The 24990-nt window shown below is 31.8% G+C and overlaps 1 protein-coding gene across 3 annotated transcripts in view; it reads right to left on the bottom strand.

The window, feature by feature from the left end:
- Cad96Ca (tyrosine kinase receptor Cad96Ca) overlaps positions 1-24990 on the bottom strand; it is a 105027-nt gene that overhangs the window by 50813 nt on the left and 29224 nt on the right. For 2 of the 3 annotated variants that reach the window (XM_076115724.1, XM_076115726.1), the window contains exons 1-2: positions 14725-14919; positions 2312-2515 (exon numbers count right to left, since the gene is read on the bottom strand). In XM_076115724.1, coding sequence (XP_075971839.1) covers positions 2312-2360 — 49 coding nt within the window. In that variant the 5' untranslated portion in view covers positions 2361-2515; positions 14725-14919. Of the gene's footprint in view, positions 1-2311; positions 2516-14724; positions 14920-24990 lie in introns of those variants that run through there. The other variant, XM_076115725.1, reaches the window with a different exon arrangement.

The following is a 24990-nucleotide window of genomic DNA, read 5'->3' as shown; positions in this document are numbered from 1 at the left end:
AACATTTTAATCCATATTTCATAAATGGTTGCTATAATAAGCTTAACAATCCACCCGTATCGGTTTAGTACTTCTATTATACGCAAATCTGTTCGCTATTATGTCGCGTTTATCCGCCGCCTGTCCTTTCATCTGTACTTAACAAGCAAACAATGCGTTTTGTTTCATATTAGCTTTTACTATACATATCTTTGTTTATACCTACTTACAGTATAATCCGTTTATTAATTTATTCAAATATCTTCAGGAAATACCGGTTTAGCTTAAAAGTATTTCAATATTAGGCATTGCAGCACAAAACAATGCGTTTTGTTTCATATTAGCTTTTACTAGGTACATATATAGGACATATGTAGGTATATTTGTTTATACCTATTTACAGTATAATCCGTTTATTAATTGATTTAAATATCTTCAAGAAATAATAGTTTAGTTTTAAAGTATTTGCAATATTAGGCATTGAAGCACAAAAATGAGTATCAGCAGCGACGCGACGACGAAGCGACAAAATGCAACGAACCCTATCAAAACTATTACTCGTGTCCTCCGTAGATGTCTGTGAGATGCGACAGAGCAGCTTAGAAACACGGCAAACTCTCAAAACAATTGCTCATTTTTAGTTGTATCTTTCAGCGAGAGTTTGTTTTTCAGATTTTGATTTATTTCGCCGTAAAGTTACCCGCTTGGTATCGTTGCAACTATCACTTATGAAGCGTTAAAGTAACGTAGATTTACATCGCGTCTCGTACTCGCGTTTATCACTTAAGTAGCGTCAAATTATTATAACGATTTACATTCACTTGAATACTAAAATCATTTTTTTTAGATCACATTTGATATATATTTGGTACAAAGCACTACAAGTCTTATGTCCTGGTACAACATGCCATAGAGGTTCTCGAGACGTTACACATTAAGTCCAGACTAAGTTTTCAAGGCATCATAAACAAGAACTACCCACGTGATAGACCAGTAATAGTCTGTGAGATAAGTGCATGTGTTTAATTTAGGTTAAGTACCCAAGTGTCCTTTGCAGAATTTATATATTGTTCAGTAAGCAATATAACATAAAACAATTGCATTTATTATTAGCCCTAACATTATCAAAAGGCGTATTTCCGTGACACCCGGAAATGCAACAAGCTAATTGCCATATTTATCCTAGACACGATACTCAACTCTTGTCTGCTATTGAGAATATTTCGTAAGTGTGTGAATATGAAAATGTGTTAATATTTCGGATTGCATTTCACTGACTATCGTTGCAAATGACTTGCGCCGCCAGACAAGTCTGTATATTCAGGCAGAGGTTTTAAAAGTGGCGAACTATATAGGGAACCGTATTAACGGCTAGTTTCGGTTTTAGAATCTAAATTCCTGATTAGAAAACCAAATCAGCTTCCAAATGTATGCGGCCGCACCTGCCCAAGCCAAGTATTAGGTATTAGTAAAAAAATCATGATTAAGTTTGTATCGCGTCGCCTCTGTTACTCATGTAGCGTCAACGTAGAGGCGTTTCTCTACTGTCAGTACTATCGAGTATCTAGAGTTATTTAATTAAAAGCAAAAATAGTTCCTACGGCGCACACTGGAGGCGCTGATCACTCTTCTATACAAAATTTCTCGATAGCTGTCGGTTGACGATAATCGATAGTGGTAGAAATCGAGCTGCAGAACAGTCGATATATCAGAAGATTAATGATCGATTCATTTAACAGGTAATATACAATTCAAATAACATCTGAGTGATCGCGTGTATTCTGTTTCCGCGAGTAATTGATTCTCTTTAAATAAAAAATGACCTTAGAAGTTTTTGTGTAATTACAAACGTTTTTGTCGTTATTACTTCTTGTAAGATGATGATGAATGAATGGTTTGTATTGTTTGAGCTGAGTGGAGGTATTTTAGACGGTGGGAGGTCGTGTAAACGTGACGTCATTATTCAATAAAGTGATCTTTATAAACCTTCTAATACTGAGATCATATCGGTCGTTTTTATGCTCTACCTTTCAACTTACTACAACACTTATTTCATTGGCCTATTAAAAAAATATAATTGAATTTGTATGATACTTTTAGTCTTCAAAGTTTTATTATTGTTTTTTTAGTTCACATATTTATTGTAATTAGCCGGCAATATGATAGCAAAAGCAACATATCATCATAACTTATTTATATCTATGTCTGTACGTCAAAATACCTTACACAAACACGTTGCTCACAGTACTGTCACACTGAATTTTTGCTTGCTGCGAATTTCCACCTTCATTTACATACACCCTCTCATCAAATTTCTGTGTACCAAACTCACCTAAAGCAATCCATCCTGACACGAACACCCAAGCACAGATCGCCAACATTGTCACAATAATTTATTTACTACGTTAGCACTGTGTTACGCGCTCTCCAGTGTCTGCGGCGCTTCATTTGTGAGCTTGCACTGCACTGGACCATCACTCACTACACTCATTTAGTAGACACGTTCACAACACTATTTTTGATATATTGTTGGGATCTGGAACAAAGAAATTCAAGATTAATAACAAAAAAAAATATTATTGACTTCTGAACCGCGATTTTCTACAATTGGAACCATCGAGTGTCGACAGTTTGACATTAAAAATGCACTGCAAAAATAGTCTCTACGACGCCCGCTAGAGGCGCTGATCAGAATTTCGTACAAAGTTTTTCGATAGCTAGTTTGAAAAACTTTGTACGAAACTCAATAGTAGTAGAGAATCGGGCTTCTTATTCGTGCATTTCAACACCGGTACAAGTTCGCTTCAAAATTCTATATAAGCCTTTAAAAATCTATTGTTGTTCCCGGGTTCATACATATCGTATTTAAAATATTAGTAAGTAAGGTAAATTATGAAATATCTTCGTGACTTTGACTTGTTTATTGAATAGATGTTCTCTCTCGCAGAACGTTAAAATTTCCACCCAAAGGCATTCCTTTGGGTGCACTACACTAAACTTGTCTTTTTATGTATAACAAAGATTGATTGTCGCTTGTTTTGTCAGGTGGACGGTGTGACAATACTCGAATGATTGAGTTTCTAAACAGTTCTTGAAAGAATGTGAAATCCCAACTCGCGCTTAAGATTTAAAAACAATTGGCTGAAAGAAATGAAGACACCTAGTTAAGTATACTTACTTATCGTACAAATATTATAAATGCGAAAGTTTGGATGTTTAGATGAACGTTTGTTACGATATTACGCCAAAATTATTAAATGGATTTTGATGAAATTTGGTACGCAGATAGCCTTATCTTGAATTATTGAAAATAGTAAGAGTAATCTGCCTAGACACAAGATACTTTTTCTACGGGACTTTGAACACACAGACGAAGTCGCGGGCAAAAAGTAAGTACATCATAAGGATGATAACAAAAACTATTGGTATTTCTAGACCATCAAAATCTATAGTAATTATTGAACAGTTGAGCATAGCCGTTATATTCCCATTCGAAAAAGCGGAAGTAAGCATTATTGAAAAGTAGACTGACCCCAATCCGAGTGCACTTAGCATCGAATTCATAAATCAAATCTGTTTCACGCATGAGTGCAAAACAATTTGATGTTCACGTTATGTTGCTAATGAAATTTTTGGACTTATTTGAACTACATAGCTAGTCAATGCTATACTGGCCCATCCTATGAGAAAAGGCTTGATTTCATATGATGACTAGCTGACCCGGCAAACGTTGTTATGCCATATACCTAAATAAAAAAAGTGTCACCTAGGGGTATGAAAAATAGATGTTGGCCTATTATCAGACCTACTCAATATGCTCACAAAATTTCATGAGAATCGGTGAAGCCGTTTCGGAGGAGTATGGTAACGAAAACTGTGACGCGAGAATTTTATATATTAGATGAAGATGATGATCTCTACGACCAATTTCGGTCAAGGGGACCATTTCGATTCTTAATAAGATTGGCGCTAGTGCACCCAAGATGTGATTTTGTGTATAAAAAGAACTTTTATAATTTGTCTTGAATTCTTATGTAGACTATAGCTTGTGCGAAAACTGATGATCTGACTTTTCAAGATACGTTATTTTTATAAGAAAAAATCTACAAGGGAAGCCACGGCCATAACTTAGTTTGGGCTACATTTAATATGTCAAACTAATATTAGAATTGAACTATTTAATATAATAAAATTACGCTTTTTATCTTTGTCGAAGTTGTAATAAATTTACAAAAAATATCAAAGTTATACGAACCAATTTATTACGTTCAAAATGTTGATTAAATTATACTATTTCAATGATTAATTTTAGAGTTCAATCATTCAAAACTTTCAATAGTTTGGACAGCGTTCATAAAAAGAGTTATAAATTAAGTTCATATAAAATATTTTGATATCCATAAAATAGGTTAATATCCAACATATTCTATATTGTAACACATAAGTTTCCTAAAACTACATAATATGGACAAACATCAATTCCATTCACCAAGACTCCAAACTCCAACTCAAATGTAGGAACTAAGAAATCACACAGCCATTGTGGAAACAAATCAAAGCATCTCATGACCCGAAAAGAGCTAAATACTACTCATCTTTACAAATACTGACCAAACAATCTAAAAAAATATACAATAAGCTGCCAGTTTATTTTCAGTTCACTACAATTTATATCAATTTACTATCATGACTCAGTACAACTTGCGAAATGTGAATGACGCTATGGCCATTGACCTAATAAAGTGCTTAAGGTAAGGTTGCCTTCAACTTTATGGGTGGTCTTTAAAAGATCTAATTTAGGTTTCAAAGCACGTCTTAGCTACTCATTTGCAGCTAAGTTTAACTTTAAAGGAGTTGATCAGATCGGGAAGTTGCGCTCTAACGATCCAAAGAAGGAAAATACTGATAATTAATACAAGATTTTTTAGGGAGTAACTATAAATTATGAGAAGTAATTTTGCCTAAACTTGCTAGGCATAACACACAGACTGTAAACTGCTGGTAAAATATGTTATGTCAATAATGTTACTGTTCTCCTCCAAAAGTACTTTATTGTAACTGCGACAATCACCTATAAAAACGATCGACATTAAGGTCTGAAATTTACCACCGTATCGCAAAATTACTGATCTACTCACATACTTAGTATATCAAATAAACTTATCAAAACTTTCTACAAACAAACTTGGAATCTTTTCAATTAGAATTTGATCAGTCGTGTGGGATTGTAAGTAGAAGACTAACCGCAATTTCTATTATGTACCAATGATTGCTGTATACGCCTTCATTGTCGTATACACAATCATAATAATGATGTTTATTTTCGTTTAATTTCGTAAACGTCTATATAATAAATTGTTGATTGAATTGGATGTGTGATTCAAGCAAGTATGGTTGATTTATTTTAGGTTTTTGTTGAGTTAATACAATACCCACATTGATTCACGGAATAAGATAATTTACGAATTTTTACAAGCGTTCCAAATGTTGATCTTTTTTCGAGACGTTTCCTCGCAAAAATGGTGATTTTGAACATTTTTAAGTCGATATTTAAGCATACAATCAATCCCCTTTCCAAAATTAAATAATAACCGAAGTTCTTAATGAATACCGACGGAATATTCTTCTGAGATTTTTTTTATCGATCGTCACGCTTGTATTGAGCCGGTTGTAAAAGGGTTATCGTTAATCTTATAAATGTTAATCGAAAATACAATAAACTTGAAAGTGTTACCAGGAATTCTTCACTTTAGTACAAGTAGTGTGCACTTAACTCTGTTCCTACAATATTAATTATCTTGTTTACTGCACGATAGAACAGAATATTATGCTGGTAAAGGGAAATATGTCTTAAACAATCTTCTCCATACTACGGCGTATTACTTCGTACTCCAGCTAATATATAAAGGACGATTCCTAGAAATGGTTCAAGTAAAATTTCTCATAAAATTCATTAAGTAGCTGTGAAAGTAGTGCTTTGTTGGTATAATAATAGCGACATTTTGAGAATGTGTCAAACCAGCTATAAATAACACTAGGTACGTATGTTTGTAAATGGAAGGAAATGAAAAAAGGTGGCTCTTTATGCAATCTTTAAATACTTATAGTGCGAGTCAACAGTACAAAAAATACAATAATAAATTGCCGGTTTTTTAATAATTTTGAACAACAGTCAGAAAATGACATTAATAAAGAAAGACATACCGCGGTTATGATTTCAAGATATTATCAAAACAAAGCAAGCTTAGCAGCAAATTAGTATCCAATGAGATATCTAAATAGATAAACTAGCTTACAACGCCGTCTCACGATTACTTGGATAATGTATATTGAATATACCGTTTAAATTAATATAAAATAATTGACTCCGTTAAAATACCATTACAAAATGTATATGCCAAATAAAAAAAATATTTTATACAGTCCCTATAAGAGAATATATTTTATAATAGACTGACGTTGTTGTCCTGTTAATAACCAACTTTTTAGGAAAATATAGACGTGCATTTCCCAAATACATATTATTTAACGTGAAGCTTGCTTTTACTTGTAAACCTTTGAGCGTATTATGTCTCTTACTAATATCCTTAACAACATTCTCTCCAACTTTAATATTTATACCAGACTAATGATTAAAACAGTCATCCTACACTTCGTACATATCAAGTTTTGCGTCACGTTTAGCAATAATTACATCATCAGTACACCGTTAACTAGCATTATTTATCTTCCGACGTTTGTTCTGCATCTATTATAATATGTTTTTCTACTTTTGACGTAACTTCATGGTTGTTGCTTACTGATTCTGTATTAGTATTCATGATAAAGTCATCTTTAATATTTTAATAGTCCAAGTTACCTGTTATATTGTACGATTCGTTTAAGTCATTGCTTTTGCCAAAGTAAAGGTACTGTTTTATATTTTTCAAACTCCACCATCGCTTCTACCCTCAGCTATTTCCTGCCTCTATACATAAATAAATATATATATTTTAATTACCAACCAGTAATTAACTATTTATACAAGTACCTGCAAACACCTTAATAGAGCATAAAAACAAAGTTATGCGTAGGATGGAATACCCATATTATTGTTATGTCATTACTTCAGTATGTGCTTAGAAAATTTAATATTGTAATTTGCAGAATATCGAAGATTTTTTATCTGTTATCAAACCTGTTGAAATGTATTTTTGTTCCGATCAAATTGAGATAACACTAACCTAGACGTTACTTACAATCAGAAAGAACTCACAAAAGAAATCAATTGTACAGTTGAAGAAAATTGTTCGTTGGAGCAATTCAAGATAATCGTACACCGTATTCTAGTAAATAAATAAGTAGAAAATATTTTTGCCATTGTGATAGATGACTTTGATTTATTGACCTAGAAAATCAGAATTGGTAACGTACATCTAAAAGAACTTGTATTACAAAAGACGTTGTTTGTTTGATGAGACTAACCCTTCAATTACTAATGAAAATGAATTCAGAAAGGAGTTCAGATCAAGAGGAATGAATTAGAAGCACAATTCTCTACTAGTATCGACAACCGGCTAGGTATAGAAAAAAATTGAATAAAATTCATATCAGCGCCTCTAGTGGGTGCGGTAGAAACTATTTTTGCCGTACATTTTAAGTGTCGAAGTCGCTATAATCAATAGTACCGGCTGTTAAAACTCACGCTACAGAAACTTACTTGCTCATAGATAAATCTTATTTAATTTAAAAACTTGTTACTTTTAATAAGCTCGTTACTTAAACTGCATATTAAAGAAATAAACTTATTTTATTCGTGAAAACAATTATTTCTACGTGAAAGAAATAAATAAATACGAGTTAATATAGTTACCGTTACTCAGTTTATTCGAAGTAAGGAAATATAAGTGAATTTTGGCTAGTATCCAGGCCAAATGCTGAGTTTGTAAACAAACATGCGCGGAATAAAATCAGAGACCATTATTTGGTAAAAACAGATCTTGATTTTTTTTGTAGAATTTGCTTTTAAAAGAGATGTATGGATGAAATTAGTCTAAACGTTAGGTGTAGGTACAACTCTTTTAGTCGGTACTGATTTATTAAGTACCTATAAGGTATATCCCTCTTTCAATGACTTCCACACGGAAGAAAAGAATACTCGTGTCATTTTCGAATGAATTATTTAATCGTCTTCAATGCTTTGTACGACGAAAGAAACGTCGTCGTTACTTTAGTCTTTGTTGAAACAAAAAAAAGAACATCATCTGTTTTCTTACACAAATCTATTACATCACGTAACAAATTATATCTGCGAAGCTTCGTCCATTCTCAAGTCTGTTCGGTTCAAGAATCTCGATATTTTTTCTTCCTTGTTAATTTCATTTATAGATGGCGTGATCTTTTACATCTCCGCTGTTAGAAACTTTCTTATTTTATTTTCCTGTCTGTTATGTAAAGAGTTCGTTATAAAAACGTGACTTGGCAATTACATTCACAAATATATTTCAATGTTATATCAGAGTTTACGAAAGGATATTTATGAAGTAACTTGAATTATTTATGAAAAATATAGAACTTATAATTTGCAAATATGAATAAAAGGACCAAAATTTGCTTTTGATTAGAATCTGATAAATAATTTAGACATTGATGTTACATAAAAAGGAGTCAACATTTCAACAAAGAGAAACTCCGTCATAAATTAATTAATGACGTTCAATATTATATTGGCAATCAAGATAAAACAGATACTAAAACAGTAGAAAGCCAGAGATTCTTCACTTGTGTAATTAACCCCGCATTCATACGTACTGATCCGTCAATTGTGGAGAAAGCGATGGACATTATGGCCGGCACGGTCTACCGCTCGTGGTCAAGTAGACCACGTTTAGCCTCCACTAGCTGTTTATTTTGCTCATTGTTCCGATGGACGCGGTGCATTTACAAGTCACCTAGTTCCCGATACACGGCTGTAATAAAACTTTGAAGTTCATTGTTGCATCGGTTAAGAATCTTGGCCAACACATCGTTGAATGTACGCGATGGAATGCGGAAAATTTCAGATATTCAATTTCTGTTGTCGCTAATATCTTTTGTTTGTAATGAGATGGGAATGTGAGCGCTATTACTTTGGCTTTGTATTAAGTTTCAACCAACAGCAATTATAAGTTTGCTAGAACAAGTATTAAGGAGACAATGACTTTGAAAACGGTTTTGCTAAACAATTGCGGTGTTAAAAGGATACTCGACCCTTTTAGAAAATAATTTTGAAACTATAAGACTGCTAACTGAATAGGCAAGTACTTAATTGATAAAGTTTACTTTAAATTGCTATCTTGTTGAGTCTTTCAACAAATAAAAGGAAATAACGAAATATAGGCAAATTTAAGCAAGCATATTTAACTCTTGTGTTCTAAAATTTAAACGTAAAAATTTGAAAACATACACTTAACAAGAACATACTAAATCGGATGTTCTAATTTTATTATCCGATCATTATTATTTTTATAAAGGTACAAAATTATTTCCGTGCAATTAGAAATATCACCAGCTATTTTCTGTTGTACAGTCATAAGTAACAATATGTCTCAACTCTCATGATCAATCTAATTTTTATTGATAAGATAGTACAAAAATGACGTTACAGAACGTAACGAATATAATAATATTTTGTTATGAAAGTGCAAAACTTTAAAACTATTTATAGGAACTTTATGATTTGACTGGTGACAATTTAACATTATAGTGACAATTATATCGCTGTTTCCATACACAAAAGTAAGTTTAATCATTGAATGGTCCATACTACAATTTATATATTTGCTCATGACTATATATACCAAAACCAGAATAATTCAAGCAGCTGTATAAGTTTTTACTTCACCGAAACAACATAATCAACGAGAGTTAAAAACTAGTGTAAAATAACATAACTATAAACCGGTGCTATTAAAAGACAAATTAATAAAGGTTTTTATATCGATGACGCTGTATCAATGGATAGACGTACGATTAAATTGCTTTGTATAACGATGGGAAAAAACTGTTTGTAGATACGATGCCAATTATCGAGATGTTCATGTTAATTTTTATGTTGATAAAGATGTTATTGTTTGTAGTATTAACTGTGCAAAGGGAACTGAGACATAAAATGTGCTTTTGTTATAGGCCGGCAATTAGGTACAAAGAATAAAAATTTAAAGCGCCAGTGAACCGCAGATCTATGCATTTAATAGTGGCCTGTCTATCTCAGCTTCTTTATTTTGGAACTATACATAATTATTTCACAAAATCTATCTATCTATAATCTAAACTATTCGTGCTTAGCAAAGCTCTCTACTTACTTACTTGACGAACATATTTTGTTTACATGTAACATTTCCGCATACAGCAAAGCGCCAATCATTAACACTGTCAATAATAATATCAACTAGTTAATAGTATAGATAATCATCCATATGTAATGAACTCAAAACATTCGTAAAATCCGGTTTCAACTACAGACAAGATGTTATGGTTGTTTTAAACTTTGAATTAGAACAGAATCTCAAAATATTAGTTCTCATACGTATCACATTACGCAAGTGATCCTTTAAGATTCAAATACTAAGATTAAGTACGAATACAAAAACAAAGTAGTAGGTATATGTATAGTACATAATATTATTACTAATTATACATTTTCTAATCTCAATTTTATTAATAAAAGAGTAAATCGTCAATTCATAGCTGCAAAACGAACTTACAACTATTATATTCGTAAGTTTTGCTGCACCTTCAATAAAATTGAATAGAAAATTTAGATTATTAACGACCAGTAAGCTTATGCAGCTGACGGTGGCCTCTTTGATACAGCTACTTCATTTTCGACACACAGAATTGTTTATTATAATCTAGATAAATCGTGCAAGCCAAGGCGCTCTTGTAAGTTACTTCTTAGTTACTCTCGACTAACTAAACCATTGCGCCACACAAGCTATTATTAAAGATAGATCTCAAACTAAAGTCTCAATGATTAATACATACCTTTGTGACGAAATAAAAACGAGTTCTTCACCCATCAATTTTAAATGACTGGCTGATATTGAACTTGTAAAAAACTAATTTGAATGTATGACGTCATCGTTCTAATAATGACTTGTAATTATTGTTTTTAAATTACACTTCATATATTATGTATTGCGTATTGGTCATGTAACAAGTAATTAGTTTGTTTCTTTTCGATAAATGTTTCTTCTAGTTACATCATATTGCAGTTTCTTAGTAGGTAAGTACCTACCTGTATTTCCCTGAGACTTGAAGGTTATTGGTTTTTACCTGAATACCAATTTCGTCATTTTGATTTTTGATCTTTGGATTGTGTTTAATTTATTTCAAGTTATTCAAGAATAAATTTCATTTTCTGAAATATACAACATTAAACAAACAAATGATGCTTTTGATGCGTTACATAACACAATAACGTTGTTTTATAAACTATGCTTTCCTATTATTAAATTGAAAAAAACCTTTAAAACTACCAAACTGAAATGGATATCAAGGGGATTGAAGATAAGTTGTAAGACAAAAAGAAAACTACGATTTAATTACTACCTCAATAAAACTGATGAAAACAAAAAACGATACAAAAAATATTCTACTTTGTTAAGAAAATGTATTAATAATTTGCAATCTATGAGTAACCTAAAACATGTAACAGAATCAGATAACAAGTGTAAAGCATCCTGGGATATTATCAAACGTAACTCTGGCAATATGGCACAAATGGAATACGTTGATAAAATTATAGAAAATGGTTTTGAAACTAAGTCAGGTGATGATATTGCTACTATATTTAACAACTACTTTATTGAGATAGTGTAGAACAATCCGGTTAATCCATCCAACAACATTAATAACACCGTCGGGACTGTTAATAATTATAGTATCTTTTTAGAACCAACAGATGCAATAGAAATTAACAATATAATAAAATCACTAAAAAACACAAAATCATCAGGCTATGATAATATCACAACAAATCTTCTTAAAATAATATCACAGTTTGTTGCAGAGCCTCTAGCCTACATTATTAACCTATCACTTGAACAAGGTTACTTTCCAGACAAATTAAAGTTATCAGTGATTAAGCCATTATACAAAAAGGGATCTAAAACAGATAAAAATAACTATAGACCGGTAGCACTATCGTCTACATTTTCTAAAATATTTGAGAAGGTTATACATAAAAGAATTTTAAACTTTTTAGAAAAAGGCGATGTGTTGTCAGAGCAACAATACGGATTTAGAAAAGGCCGTTCGACTCAATTAGCCGCATTCAAGTTATTAGAATCCATTATAAATAATATTAACATGAAAGTACCATCTAGCGTTTTGTTCTTAGATTTAAGCAAAGCATTCGACTATGTTAATCATTTAAAACTTTTAGATAAATTAGATAATTGTGGTATAAGGGGTATAGCATTAGAATGGTTTCGGTCATATTTAAACGGCAGGAGTCAATTCACGCAAATATGTAAATTTAATGATATTAATAGCAATTTGGAAGAATTTAATTCAGAAGCAAGAAACAACAACTTTGGCGTCCCACAGGGAAGTATATTGGGACCTTTATTATTCCTTATTTATATAAATGATTTACCTCAAGCGTTGGGAGCGCATGACTCTGTACTTTTTGCAGATGATACCTCAGTTATCATTCGATGCGATAATAAAGAATCCTATGAAGATCTTGTCAATACTACTTTACAAGACATAATAAACTGGCTTGATGCAAATTCATTAAAACTTAATATTGACAAAACCAAAATAGTTAATTTTAGATCACAAAAGGCTAAATGTCAAAATCTTAATATTGTACATAATGGTCAACCAGTTGAACAGATCAAAAGCACAAAATTTTTAGGTATTACTATTGATGAACATTTAACATGGAAAGAGCATACGGACAACCTTTGCAAAAAAATAAATAAATTCGTTTTTGCTATAAAAAAAGTAAAGGATATTACAAATAAAGATACTTCATTAATGGTATATCACTCTTATGTATGTTCGATAATTAGATACGGTATTGTTGTTTGGGGTAACTCCTCTGACCTAGTGAGGGTTTTTATAGCCCAAAAAAAATGTATCCGCGCTCTCTATGGAATACAACGCTCCGAATCCTGCAAACAAGTCTTTATTGCGGAAAATCTTCTAACTGCCCCATGTATATATATATATGAAATAGCTAAATTCGTCAAGTACAACATTCATCTATTTGAGAAAAATGATAATAATAATAAACGGAGAACCGCACAGTCTTATTTAAAAATGCCCATACCTCGCTTAGAAATGTTTAGGCGTAGTTGTATTTACATGGCGCCTCTCATCTTTAATGCCTTACCTGATACAATTACTTCTCTACCCTTTAAGAATTTCTGTACAGCATTAAAGAAATGGTTGGTAGAAAAGTGTTTTTATAGTGTAGATGAATTTATTAAGGAACATGCTAAAAAGCCTATCACTTTAGAAATGCATTATAAAATAATAGAAGGGTTATAAAATAATAAGATACTATATTTCCTTAATTTTGTTTTGTACTATTATAAAATGTTTTTATTGTAAATTTTTATTCATGCTTGGTATGTGTAATAGATAAGTGGTATGTCTGTAAATAATTAATTTTATTAGACTATTAATAAACTATAGTATGTTTTATAAGAGATACCAAGTTATTTGTTAATATTATATTATGTGTAGTTTTAAGTTTTAATATTTTAACTTAGTATTAATGATGGCATCCCTATGTCAACCTTTTTGTATATTTGCATGCTATTGTAAATGGCAAAATGTGTCTTGTACCTATTTTTATTTACTACCATGTTTTGTTACCACATTTTACGCAAATAAATAATTATTCTATTCTATTCTATTCTATTCTAAAAATAGTATTTAATATCCATTTCGAAGTGAATCAAGGTCGTTTGTCTAACGTTAAATGAGCGTCTGGTTGTTAATATCTGATTGTTTTGTGGTTTCAAATACTTTTTGCCATTTGAACAAAATTTTAGAAATCCTTTTCCCGTCAGTTAACAAAATGATTAGACAATAATTGTGACGTCAAGTGAAACATAATATTGATGTGTATTCATCAGAAACAAAAATTTAAATAAGCATGTATCAAAATATCAAAGGTCTAAAAGCAATTTTAAAAAATGATTTGGCGGTTTTATATAACATTACCTGACAACCATTTACAGTATATTTATTTAGTTCGGAAGTGAAACTCGCTAACGACACTTTACTTCACCACTCAGAATAATAAAGTTAGTAGCGATTACATTTTAGTACCTCTCAGAAAAGCTTTATGTACAGCTCATTTAATGACTAATTACACAAGCGTCTTAGTTAATTTTGTTGAAACACCTCTTACTTGAGAAATCATTTAACGTACATTTTATTTCAGAAAGTAAACCTAGATTAAATTGAAAGTAATTTTAGTAAACTCAGTAATGATGTGTTGTGTTTTTTTTGTTTCGTATATAATGATGATGTCTGCATTAATGTGGAAATTGCACCAAACATTTTCTATAAAACCAAAGGAAACCGTGAAAGCAATGACGCAACGGCAGCAACGCGCGTATTAGAGAAAGTGTACACCGAAGAACATTGCAACGTCATTGAGTATACATTCATTAATCAACGTAGAAAGTTTATTGATTGTATCGACACACTCAATCCGGACATGTCCATCTCAATAAACTACTAAATCATTAACTTTATTACCTTTATCATCGAGTCTTTATTACAGTCCATCCAAATCTTAACTTAAATAAAGAACAAATTTCACAATCGCCCACTTTTTTGCACTAAAATCGTAAAATCACCATAAAAACTTCACTCAAGCTTGACAAATGCACGTTCGAGGCTTGAAAATTCAAAGATGGCGTTGAAAGCGGCGCGCGCGCACCGGACCTCGCGGCTGACTGGACTCGCACACAGTTCACGGCAATGACATCAAGCCCCACTACCTGACAACAGCTAATCAAATTAAGACTCTATCGTGAAGTCATAAAGGTGGAAACTTGCTTGACGTAAATGTGTTTTGGCTAATGAATTAACAAGTGGCTGGCGTACCGGGGAAAACACAAGTTTAATCGAGATAGGTGCTTAAGACAGAACTTATTACTTAAGCAAGCATGGATACGACACATTACCATTATGAGTTATGAAATGAGTACATATCCGTATTTGGAATGATTAGCTGTTGTTGTTATTGTGACATAACATGGCTTTAGTTAGGTTTCATTAAAATTAATTATTATTACAACACGAGTACAATACTGTAAATTCAAATTTACGTATTTTTTTCCTGACTGAAAATGTTTTAACTTGAGGCATTCTCAATTAACTTATGAATTTAACTCGTAGAGTGTACTCTTTGTTTGAAGATTAGAAAATATTTTCATTAAAAATAAATATGAAAATATTGCTTTCCATTCAATTTATCAACCCAAAAACAAGGAATTCTAGAAATTTAGTCTGTATAGAGAGCTATTAAAAATAACGCTCTCCTAGGTTCTAGTTTGCATAAACCGCAAAAATATTCTTTTACAAATCTATTAACTATAATTATCTACTCTCCAAACTTTTCAATAGAATAGGAGTTCTTCCATTCAAGTTAATAATAAGCTTTGGTCAACGTATAATTGGTGAATGCTCATCGATTGACGATAACTTAGCCGCCTGTCATTTCTTATGAGCAACCGTGACCTTTAACCCTGCAGCGGCTTCTTCGCCTGGCTATTGATAGTTGAATACATTATCTTACGATCTATGACTATTCGTTAATATGTCTTCCTTTGCTAACCATTGATTATGATCATTTCAAGTTTTAGGTACCGTAGCGGATTTTATGATATTTTCTATCTATTACTTGCGTTAGAGCTGGCCTGGAAAGAAATGAACATGGCATTTTCAGGATATTTATATTGATTCGACTATATAACTTTTAATGTTTTATATTTTAGAAATCGTGACGAATACTAGCTGACACAAATTCTTTGGTATTGATCAAATTACATTGTAGTATTTAACTATTATACTCATCAGTTAAGGTATTGTTAGGGTCTAAGATATACAGTCTACAAAAAAGAGTATTTTTGGTCCCCAAAATACTGCCAACTTTAGTAATTTAATTGATTTGCATCGAAGTTCAGTCTTCATGAAGCCGCTATGAATTGCATAATAGAAATACCCAGTGACTCTGTGTCCCATCGTGATCGAGTCGTATGCGTCACCGATTAAACCATTCTAGCGAAAAAGTAAATTATATCTGACGTGATTCCCATCCAAATTAAAAAGTTAAAATCGCGTAATATTGAATAATAGAAAATTCAAAAACATTTGCGATATAATAATTGAGCTGATGTTAGATTACTAAGCAGTTATATATAACTGGTTAAAATACATTTTATTTTTAAATAAACTTTCTTGTATTTTATTACATATCTTGTAATGTATTAACATCAAGAAAAAAAATTGTAAGTTCTGAGTTAAAAAAGGATATAATATTTTTAAAAATAAGTAATAGGTTTTTTCTAACGAGCTTGTCCCGCAGTTCTACATCTCTAGGTTTTGTTTAAAATATTTTGTATCAAACAAGCACTTCCATATTTTGGTATTATTAGAACGGGTATTTATGGTGATCAATTTTTCATACCAACTCAATACCAAGGTTGATAGTGGGCCATAATTCCTCTAATAAATATTGGATGGCTCAAATATTCTCGGGTGTTCATATTTGGAGCGACAGCTGTCAAGGTACGGTACTTGTGACGTCAGTGTCTGGACGAGTACGAGTAATGGGACTTGGTAATGAAGGGCGAAGGTTGCTTCTATTTATGTGTATGAGATTATATTGATGATGTTTTGATATTTGTAGGGTAATTTCAAAAACAATATTAAATTTTCTTTAAGTATTTTCACGCAGGATTGTACCAAGTGTCGTTCTCATCTCTCTACCAACCTCTATGCGAATAAGGAGAGATTTTATGTATATTATGTATTTTTACACGATTAATTTAAAACTTTCAAGTTGGTAAAATATAATGGACGTTGATAACAGTTTTGGAATTACAAAAGATTAAATCAAACAGTACGTCACGTGATGTATCAGCTTACGATGAGTATTTTTTCCAATACATTATTTAACTAAGCTTTGATTAGTAAATGAGCATGTATTTATCCATTTAACAAATAGATTTTTTACCCAGGAGCAAAGACGTCTTTCATTTTGCTATTACTTAAATTTTCAATATCCCGCAAATTGGAAAACCAAATCGTGCGATGCCCCGCAAGATATCTGTGACGCAAGGATTTTGTGCTAAAGTTATATTGGCAAAGTGATTTGGGTACGAAAGCAATACAATATGGCGAAGCATTTTCATTGAAAACACTTTATACGTAGAGATAAGGAACTTTGACAATATATCTGAAAAGTTTCCAATTTCGTTAGCCATTTATTGAATTGTCTATAAAATTTTATTGGCTTGTTTTCATTTCCAGCTATTCTTAGGGTTCTTTAGAACAAAATGTAGAAATTTGTTAGACCATTAACCTAACTAACCTTTAATAAGTGTTTAGTTTCGAAGTCTAATGAAATATTCTATCTAGTATTTTCGAACTTGGGTTTACTTAGTGCAAAATAAACTTCTATGAAAGCCTATCGATTTCATCTCTCCCGATTGAAGTAATTACTTTTTTGTAAATACACTTTGCCCTAGAGCCTAGAAAAAGGTGTTAAATAGTTAAGAATATTAAAGTTACAATAACCCTTCTGTAAAAAAAGGTTTATTCCCTCCGAAAAACAATCTTAGATAAAAATAAAATCTAGAAGTCTATGTACATTTGAAAGTCATTCAATATTTAAATTATTTATCTGTGCATGTTAAGCACACCTGTGTAAAAAGTGCAGAGGTGAGAATTAAAAATATTTTTTCAAGTTTTAATGACACCGTCGCAATTGGGTCGCTCTATCAGCAAATCAAAGTACTTAATCTGGTTAAAACTCTCAATTTTTTACGGGGAATATTGTCTGGAAAGTAATGAAGGCTTCATAAACAAACTAAATCGAAAGTAATACGCTTTGATTTTATAAATATTTTCATCGTCATTTCCAATGTTATTATCGGATTTTGTTACACACAAAGTGATTACCTCAACTTTTGACATAAAAAACTAAAGAACAACAAAACATTTTCTTTTAACCAAGAACCTTTTGAACAGCTTATTTTTCTACCTAGATTTTCTATTTCCTTTCAAACCGTTTGATCAAAGAATCCAATATTCAAAGACAATAGAAGACTAGGCTATGTAATTGCCTAATAGCACACATTTCAAATGCAGAATGGAGGCTATTTATTCTATTTTCAGTTTAAAATTTCTTACAACGCTTTTATATTTTTTTTTATAGTTGAAAGTGAAGTATAAACGGCTAAGTTTTTTTGTGTGTTAGTAGTGAAGCAATCATGTTAGCTGCAAATAATAAATCAAATATGATAAATAGATTATTTAGCTGTAACTTGTTTTTATACTGTGAAGTTAATGTAATTTGTAGCTTGGATGAACCAAATAACAAAAATATATAAAACAAGGAAGGGAGTTATTTGAATACTGGTAGAGGCAGCATTCTATTCAATGTCACAAATCATTTTACCTGCAAAGTGACAAGTACGTTACATTCAGGTACTAAAATATTTTATTCCTTTAGGTCATTATTACACAATTATGATTGAAAAAATCCATATATTCATACTAATATTATAAATGCGAAAGTAACTCTATCTGTCTGTTACTCAATCACGCCTAAACTACGGAACTAATTTGCATGCAATTTTGTATGGAGATACTTTGATACATTACTATTGACCCGAGAAAGGACATAGGCTACTTTTTACCCACGGAAAATTCCCATGGGAAAATTCAGGTGGCGGACGAAGTCACGGATACAAGCTAGTATTAAATAAAGTTAATATTTATAGCACAACAATGCACACAGCATGACTCACAACAAAACCATCTCATCCTAACCCTTTTCCTCACTCCTTAAAAAGTAAACTTAAAAAGAAATTCCCGCGTTCTAAATCCCAAAATGGTCTGCTCACAGATATGTAGAATGACGCTACCGTTAGTTAAAAGTCAGTGACCAGACGCACGTGCTCACGCGCCGGCTAGCCAACACTCCGATTAACAACCAATACGGTAATGGATATTTAATTACGTTCTAGTGATTTTAACTATTTGTATGTTGAAGACGTTATGGGTTTGTGATTTTGCTTGAAGGGAAAAGATAAATTTAATATTATGAATATAAACTATTTTTGTGGGAATGTTTCAAGGCCGTATAGCATACGTTTGCGTTATGTGATGCCATTTGACAATACTAATGCAAACAGCAGATTTTTTTTTTATTTCACGAGCAATAACAATAAATTAAGCAAACATCGATTACAAGCCGAATAAAAGGAATCATATAAAAAGTATTAAAGTAAAATTATTATTTTGAGTTGAAATAATGTAACAATGTAATTTAGCGGTCGACAAACTTAAACAAACTTTTGTTATAATAATTTTCTTTATTATAAAGACAATAGAGTAGTCGCAACTTTGATCCCAAACGATTATCAAATCTACACTAATAAATTAAAACCTGAAGATTTTGTTTGTTTGTTAGTATGTTTGAACGCGCTAATCTCAGGAACTACAGGTTCGATTTTTTACAATATTTTTGTGTTGAATAGGCCATTTATAGAACATTGTGTTAACACTTATAGAACGTGGTGTTATATGGCCTAAGGCCCCTTAGGCCATATAACACCACGTTATAATTAAAAAGAGTCGAGCTGAAAGTTTACTCGGATGAGGTCGCGGACGGCTGCTAGTATATGATAAAATACATCATAATAATCTTCTCATTATATTTGATTCACTTGAGCGTTCAACTTGAATATCTGAACCAGTTAGTTACTAGAAATAAGCATTATAAATAAGTTTATTACTCCTAAACTTTGGCCTGCGATTGCACTAATCTGTTTTATAATACGACTATGATAAGAATGTATATTTATGCCTTCATTAGCTCACTTTATAGATATAAAGTTGTAATAGAAATAATCTAGGGTTATAACTAGTTTTCAGGCTGAATGCTAAATCTCGTAAGCGAGTAGATAAGTGACTTCCAAAGTTGTGTGACATAATTAATTATAATTTTACTTAGTTATGAAGAAATTTTTTTATAATAAGGTATTCAAAACGTGTCTAACAGAAGTTTTTTTTTTGATAACTTATTCTAAGTTTAAATATTATGTTTTTTAGAGAATATTTTAAAACATTATTGAACCCAAAACTAAAAATTGAACTGATTCAGAATTACCCATAACATTATTTACATAATATTACTAACAACTGTTATTTTTTTAATTTGATTGATGATTTATTTTAAATTATTTCAGTACGTAGAAAGACATAGCACACTATAAAAATTTAGCAAAATTCGTGACGAAAATACGCAGAAGGAAAATCTAACGATTTACTCATTCAGGAGATATCAACTCATACAAACCATTTGTAAATTGCCTTACAAATTGGAACGTCGGCATTGGTCCCGGCACCTTACGGAGACGTCTTTCACCGCTTTTAACTGAGCTCACGAATTCGTGACTTGTTGCAAAATAGAAAATGGGGCCAGGTTTACATTATATTTTTGTATAACAACGGAATTATTGAAAAGCGGAGAAAGGTGGAATCGGTACCTTCTGAATTAAATAAATATCATTGGCAACTCACACACGGTAATTTGATTCCAAACTAAGCAGTTTCCTAATTCTTTACTTTGCTCTATCCTAGACCTAATTATGCTAAGCAAATTTATCAATTAGTAAGTCTGTTACTGAGGCTCTACATTAGAAATCTTTGATTAAGTATCAACTTTTGACGTTGCAGTAGAAAGTGTTAATTAATTTTAAGCAGCACATTTTTTTTTTTAATTCTTATGTCTGCATACAAAGAAAATAAATTGCATAAAATATTTTAAAATGTAACAGATTGTGTGTCAAAAGCAAAATCTAAATAAAAATAAGCATAATGACACTGCAAATACACTCAAATATTTTAATTTGAACGACAAAAAGCGATGCTCAACATTTTGTGACCAAAATAAATTGTAATATTTTTTGCCAATATTTGACACTAGTCAAAAGCCAGACGTTCTGCAGTTTTCAGATAAAAAGTGACCAGACTGATTTATTTACTAATCTATTCGTAGTGAAAAAGGTTGAAAACCATTTTTGAATTTATCTCTTTGATTTAGGTACTTGGGTTTCGATAGTATTCTGAACTGTCACCAACTTATTTATGATCGCGTGGTTTGTTTAAAATTTACGTTAAAAAGGGTGTCTAGTAAAATAATATAATATTCTTTATAATGAGACTTCAAATTTTATGCTACGATTTTACAATTATACAATAATAAAAGAAAAAAATACAGTAGTTTGAAAAAGTGTAAGGAAAGTTTTCGGCATTGTATTCTTGTTATTGCAGTTATTTTCAGAACAATGTAGTAGAGGTATGAAATTTCATCAGTTTTTTCCATAACAATGTAAACTTTAAACTCTTTTCTGAGGAAATGGTAGTAAATTCAAATTTTGAGGAATAAAATCCTAACTTTGTCGTATTTCCTTAATACATTTTATTACTTTAAAAATCTTTCAATTTCTTCTATCGTAGTAAATTTTCCTCTATCCTACGAAAACGTTTTCGTAGGATAGAGGAAAAAAATTGTTTTTTTGAACACGTGTAAAAACTCGTAAAATCCAAAATAATATACTCAGTAAAAAATAGTAAAAACCTAGTATTAGCATAGGTTTTTCAATGCATAAAGTTTTAAACAGATGCCTAATTCCGTATTCCGTTTGACGTCTTCTTCAACCGTAGCCAATAGCTTCAAAGACTTGACTTGCTTATAAATTCGGGTGGTTTTTACCCGGATACGGACTTTTAACAAGGTCTATTTTTACGTATTGTTAAGTATTGATAACAAGACGGGTGAATGACATCGAAATTTACGCGACTGACGTATTAGTAAAATGGAAAATAAGGTGGATAACGTAAGTGAAGTACTTACGTAACCAATAGCTACATACTTATATTTTTTCAGTCATGTTCTCATGTTGGTAAATGTTATAAAATATCATTAATATTTAACTTTGATACACATACATTTTCTATTTATATGTTTATTATGTATACTTTATACATAATAAACATATAAATAGAAAATGTATGTGTTTTTTTTAATGCGTCTACAGTGTTTTTTCAACAATTTACCTTACATGTACCACATAAACTTTACTGTTTACTGCAATATTAAATAGTTTTCTCAAAAAATGTGAGATAAGAAATCCAATCTCAGTTATTTCGTTAATAATAGCTGTTATTAAGTGCAAATAGTACAGAATTTTAACACAATTGCTCATATCGCTCCTTCAATGCAAAAGGGCCACAACTCAAAAAAAAATGAAAATCGTTTTATTGCAAAAATCACACCTGAACCAACTATATTTTATAGTAAAAAAAAAACCCCCATCATTTTTGCTTATATTATGGCTGCACTGACTTACTGCCCTTTTTGCATTAGCTCACTTTGACAGGTAATGTCAGTGCGAAACAGCCACTTTGTGAGTTGCGCCCGGAGATTCAACGCAAATGCTCGTCAGTTGCATGAAAAAGTGCCACAATCCAAAATATGTCTGTGTTGGGTGCAAAATTTCAAGTTAATGTGATTATATTTTACAATACAAAACTGCCATATTTTGGAAAACGTCCTTTTTGCATTCTAACTATAGTATTTGTTACCATATTTTGTAATACAAAAGTGCCATATTTCTGAAAACGACCGTTTTGCATTCAAACACTAGTATTTGTTATTATATTTTGTAATATAACAGTAGCATATTTTGAAATACGTCCCTTTTGCATTAAATTATTCTGGAATAAATAATCATTTTTAGCGTGCTAGAATGGGAAGGCCAGAAATATAATCGTTTGGTATGATAATAATTTTAGTTTTCGTTACAATTTTAAAAATACATTTTGATGCAGGCAAAGTGAAAAGGCACCCTTTCCTTTCAAATTCCTCTTTCAGGGGCTAGATCCGACCAGTCCTTTTCAAATGCGTCTAGGTCATCCCGCCATCTCCATTTAAGTCTCCCGCGTCTGCTATGACCATCTTCTGGCATCCAGTTGGTAGGTATGCGGGTCCACCTTTCCGAATGCATATGGATAACTAGCTGACCCGCGCAACTTCGCTTGCGTGACATAAGAGAGAATGGATCACCAATTTCCCCGTTTTTGCAACATTTTTTGCTGGTACTCTGCTCCTATTAGTCGTAGCGTGATGATATATAGCCTATAGCCTTTCTCGGTAAATGGGCTATCTAACACTGAAAGAATTTTTCAAATCGGACGAGTAGTTTCTGAGATTAGCGCGTTCAAACAAACAAACAAACAAACAAACAATCAAACAAACAAACTCTTCAGCTTTATAATATTAGTATAGATGTGGCCGGCTCAGTTCCATTTCAGCCAGGCGGTCTTCTCCCTTACATCGGCTATGCGAGTTTGGGAGCGCAGTATAGAATTTCGGACGTGATCTGTTCTTTTGATGCATAATATACTATGCTCCATCGCTCTCTGGCTCTTTCCGGTTTTCCGTAAGGGACCATATTTGAGCAGCGTAGGTAAGGACGGGTAGTAGGTAAAAACATGTCGACGAGCTTTCACTTCAGTGACAGTGGAAGGTTACCCTTCATTAGCTCTTTCCTGGACCAGGATCTCTTTCAGGCACTTGTGACACGTTTGTCCAACTCTTTGTCCCATCGGTTGTTAAAAGAGGTTATCTGGCCCTAGCAAGTGTACTCGTCGACATAGTCTATGACGTACCCGTCTACCTCGACCCTACGTTTTGTGTTGTTGGTCATAACCTGGGTTTTTGTACGGTTCTTACTCAGTCCAATCTGACTGTTTGCCGTGCTCAGATCTTTGAGCATTGATTCGAGTTCCGATGCCGAAAAAGAGAAGAGGACTATGTCATCTACAAAACAATGGTTTGTTAACTGTTTACCACTTACAACTATGCTTTTGATTGCCATAACACCGCCAGGCTCCTGAAAATTTCTCTGAGGGTGCTGGTAAATAATTTGGGAGATAGCGGGTCTCCCTGTTTCACGCTTCTTTGGATTTGGAATGATATTGTTGTCTATTGCTTTGATGAGTTTGATGTATGAAGGTTCGATTCTACATAGTATCTTTAAGTAGGACTTGGATGGAGTGATGATTCTATGGCGGAATGAGTAATGCTGTCAAAAGCTTTGGAATAATCCACGAATGCTAAATATAAAGGCTTATAAAACTCAAAAACCTTTTCTATTATCTTATTTCTTTAATACTCCTGCTGCACTCAGTCTACTCGTCACGTTACCCATTAATTGATGATGATGATTGATGTTTAATTTTACTAAATAATGGAAGTTACGCACAAAGTTGATCTCAATAATTTTACTTACTTAATAAAAAGTTAAGATTTTTTAATTTAGATTGTTTAATACAATGTTTTCCTGGTCTACTCAGTTATGGTTTTACTTAGTAATTATTATTAAACTTTTTGATACGGTTTTTTTACCAAAAAAGTACAATTAACCATTTTTATTTGTAAAACTGTGTTTAATTTTTGACATATTTCTCATAATATTGGTTCAAATTTTGAATGCAAAAGGGACTTATATGCTTTTTTCTCTTAATAGGTAATAGCTATTACAAAGTTTATTTTGTAGATAGATAGAGCTAAAAAATACGCATCTAATGATATATTAACATCTTATATTTAATAAATAAATATATGAAATGTTATAAAAAAACAGTTTCAAAAATTTGTTTTGGCTCTCCTGTAAAATTTATAGATTTCGATTTGTGGCCCTTTTGTATTCAAGGAGCGAT

This window comes from Anticarsia gemmatalis, chromosome 6 (genome assembly GCF_050436995.1).
Source record: "Anticarsia gemmatalis isolate Benzon Research Colony breed Stoneville strain chromosome 6, ilAntGemm2 primary, whole genome shotgun sequence".
NCBI classification, from domain to species: Eukaryota; Metazoa; Arthropoda; class Insecta; order Lepidoptera; family Erebidae; genus Anticarsia; species Anticarsia gemmatalis.
This window is presented reverse-complemented; position numbering and strand designations above follow the sequence as displayed.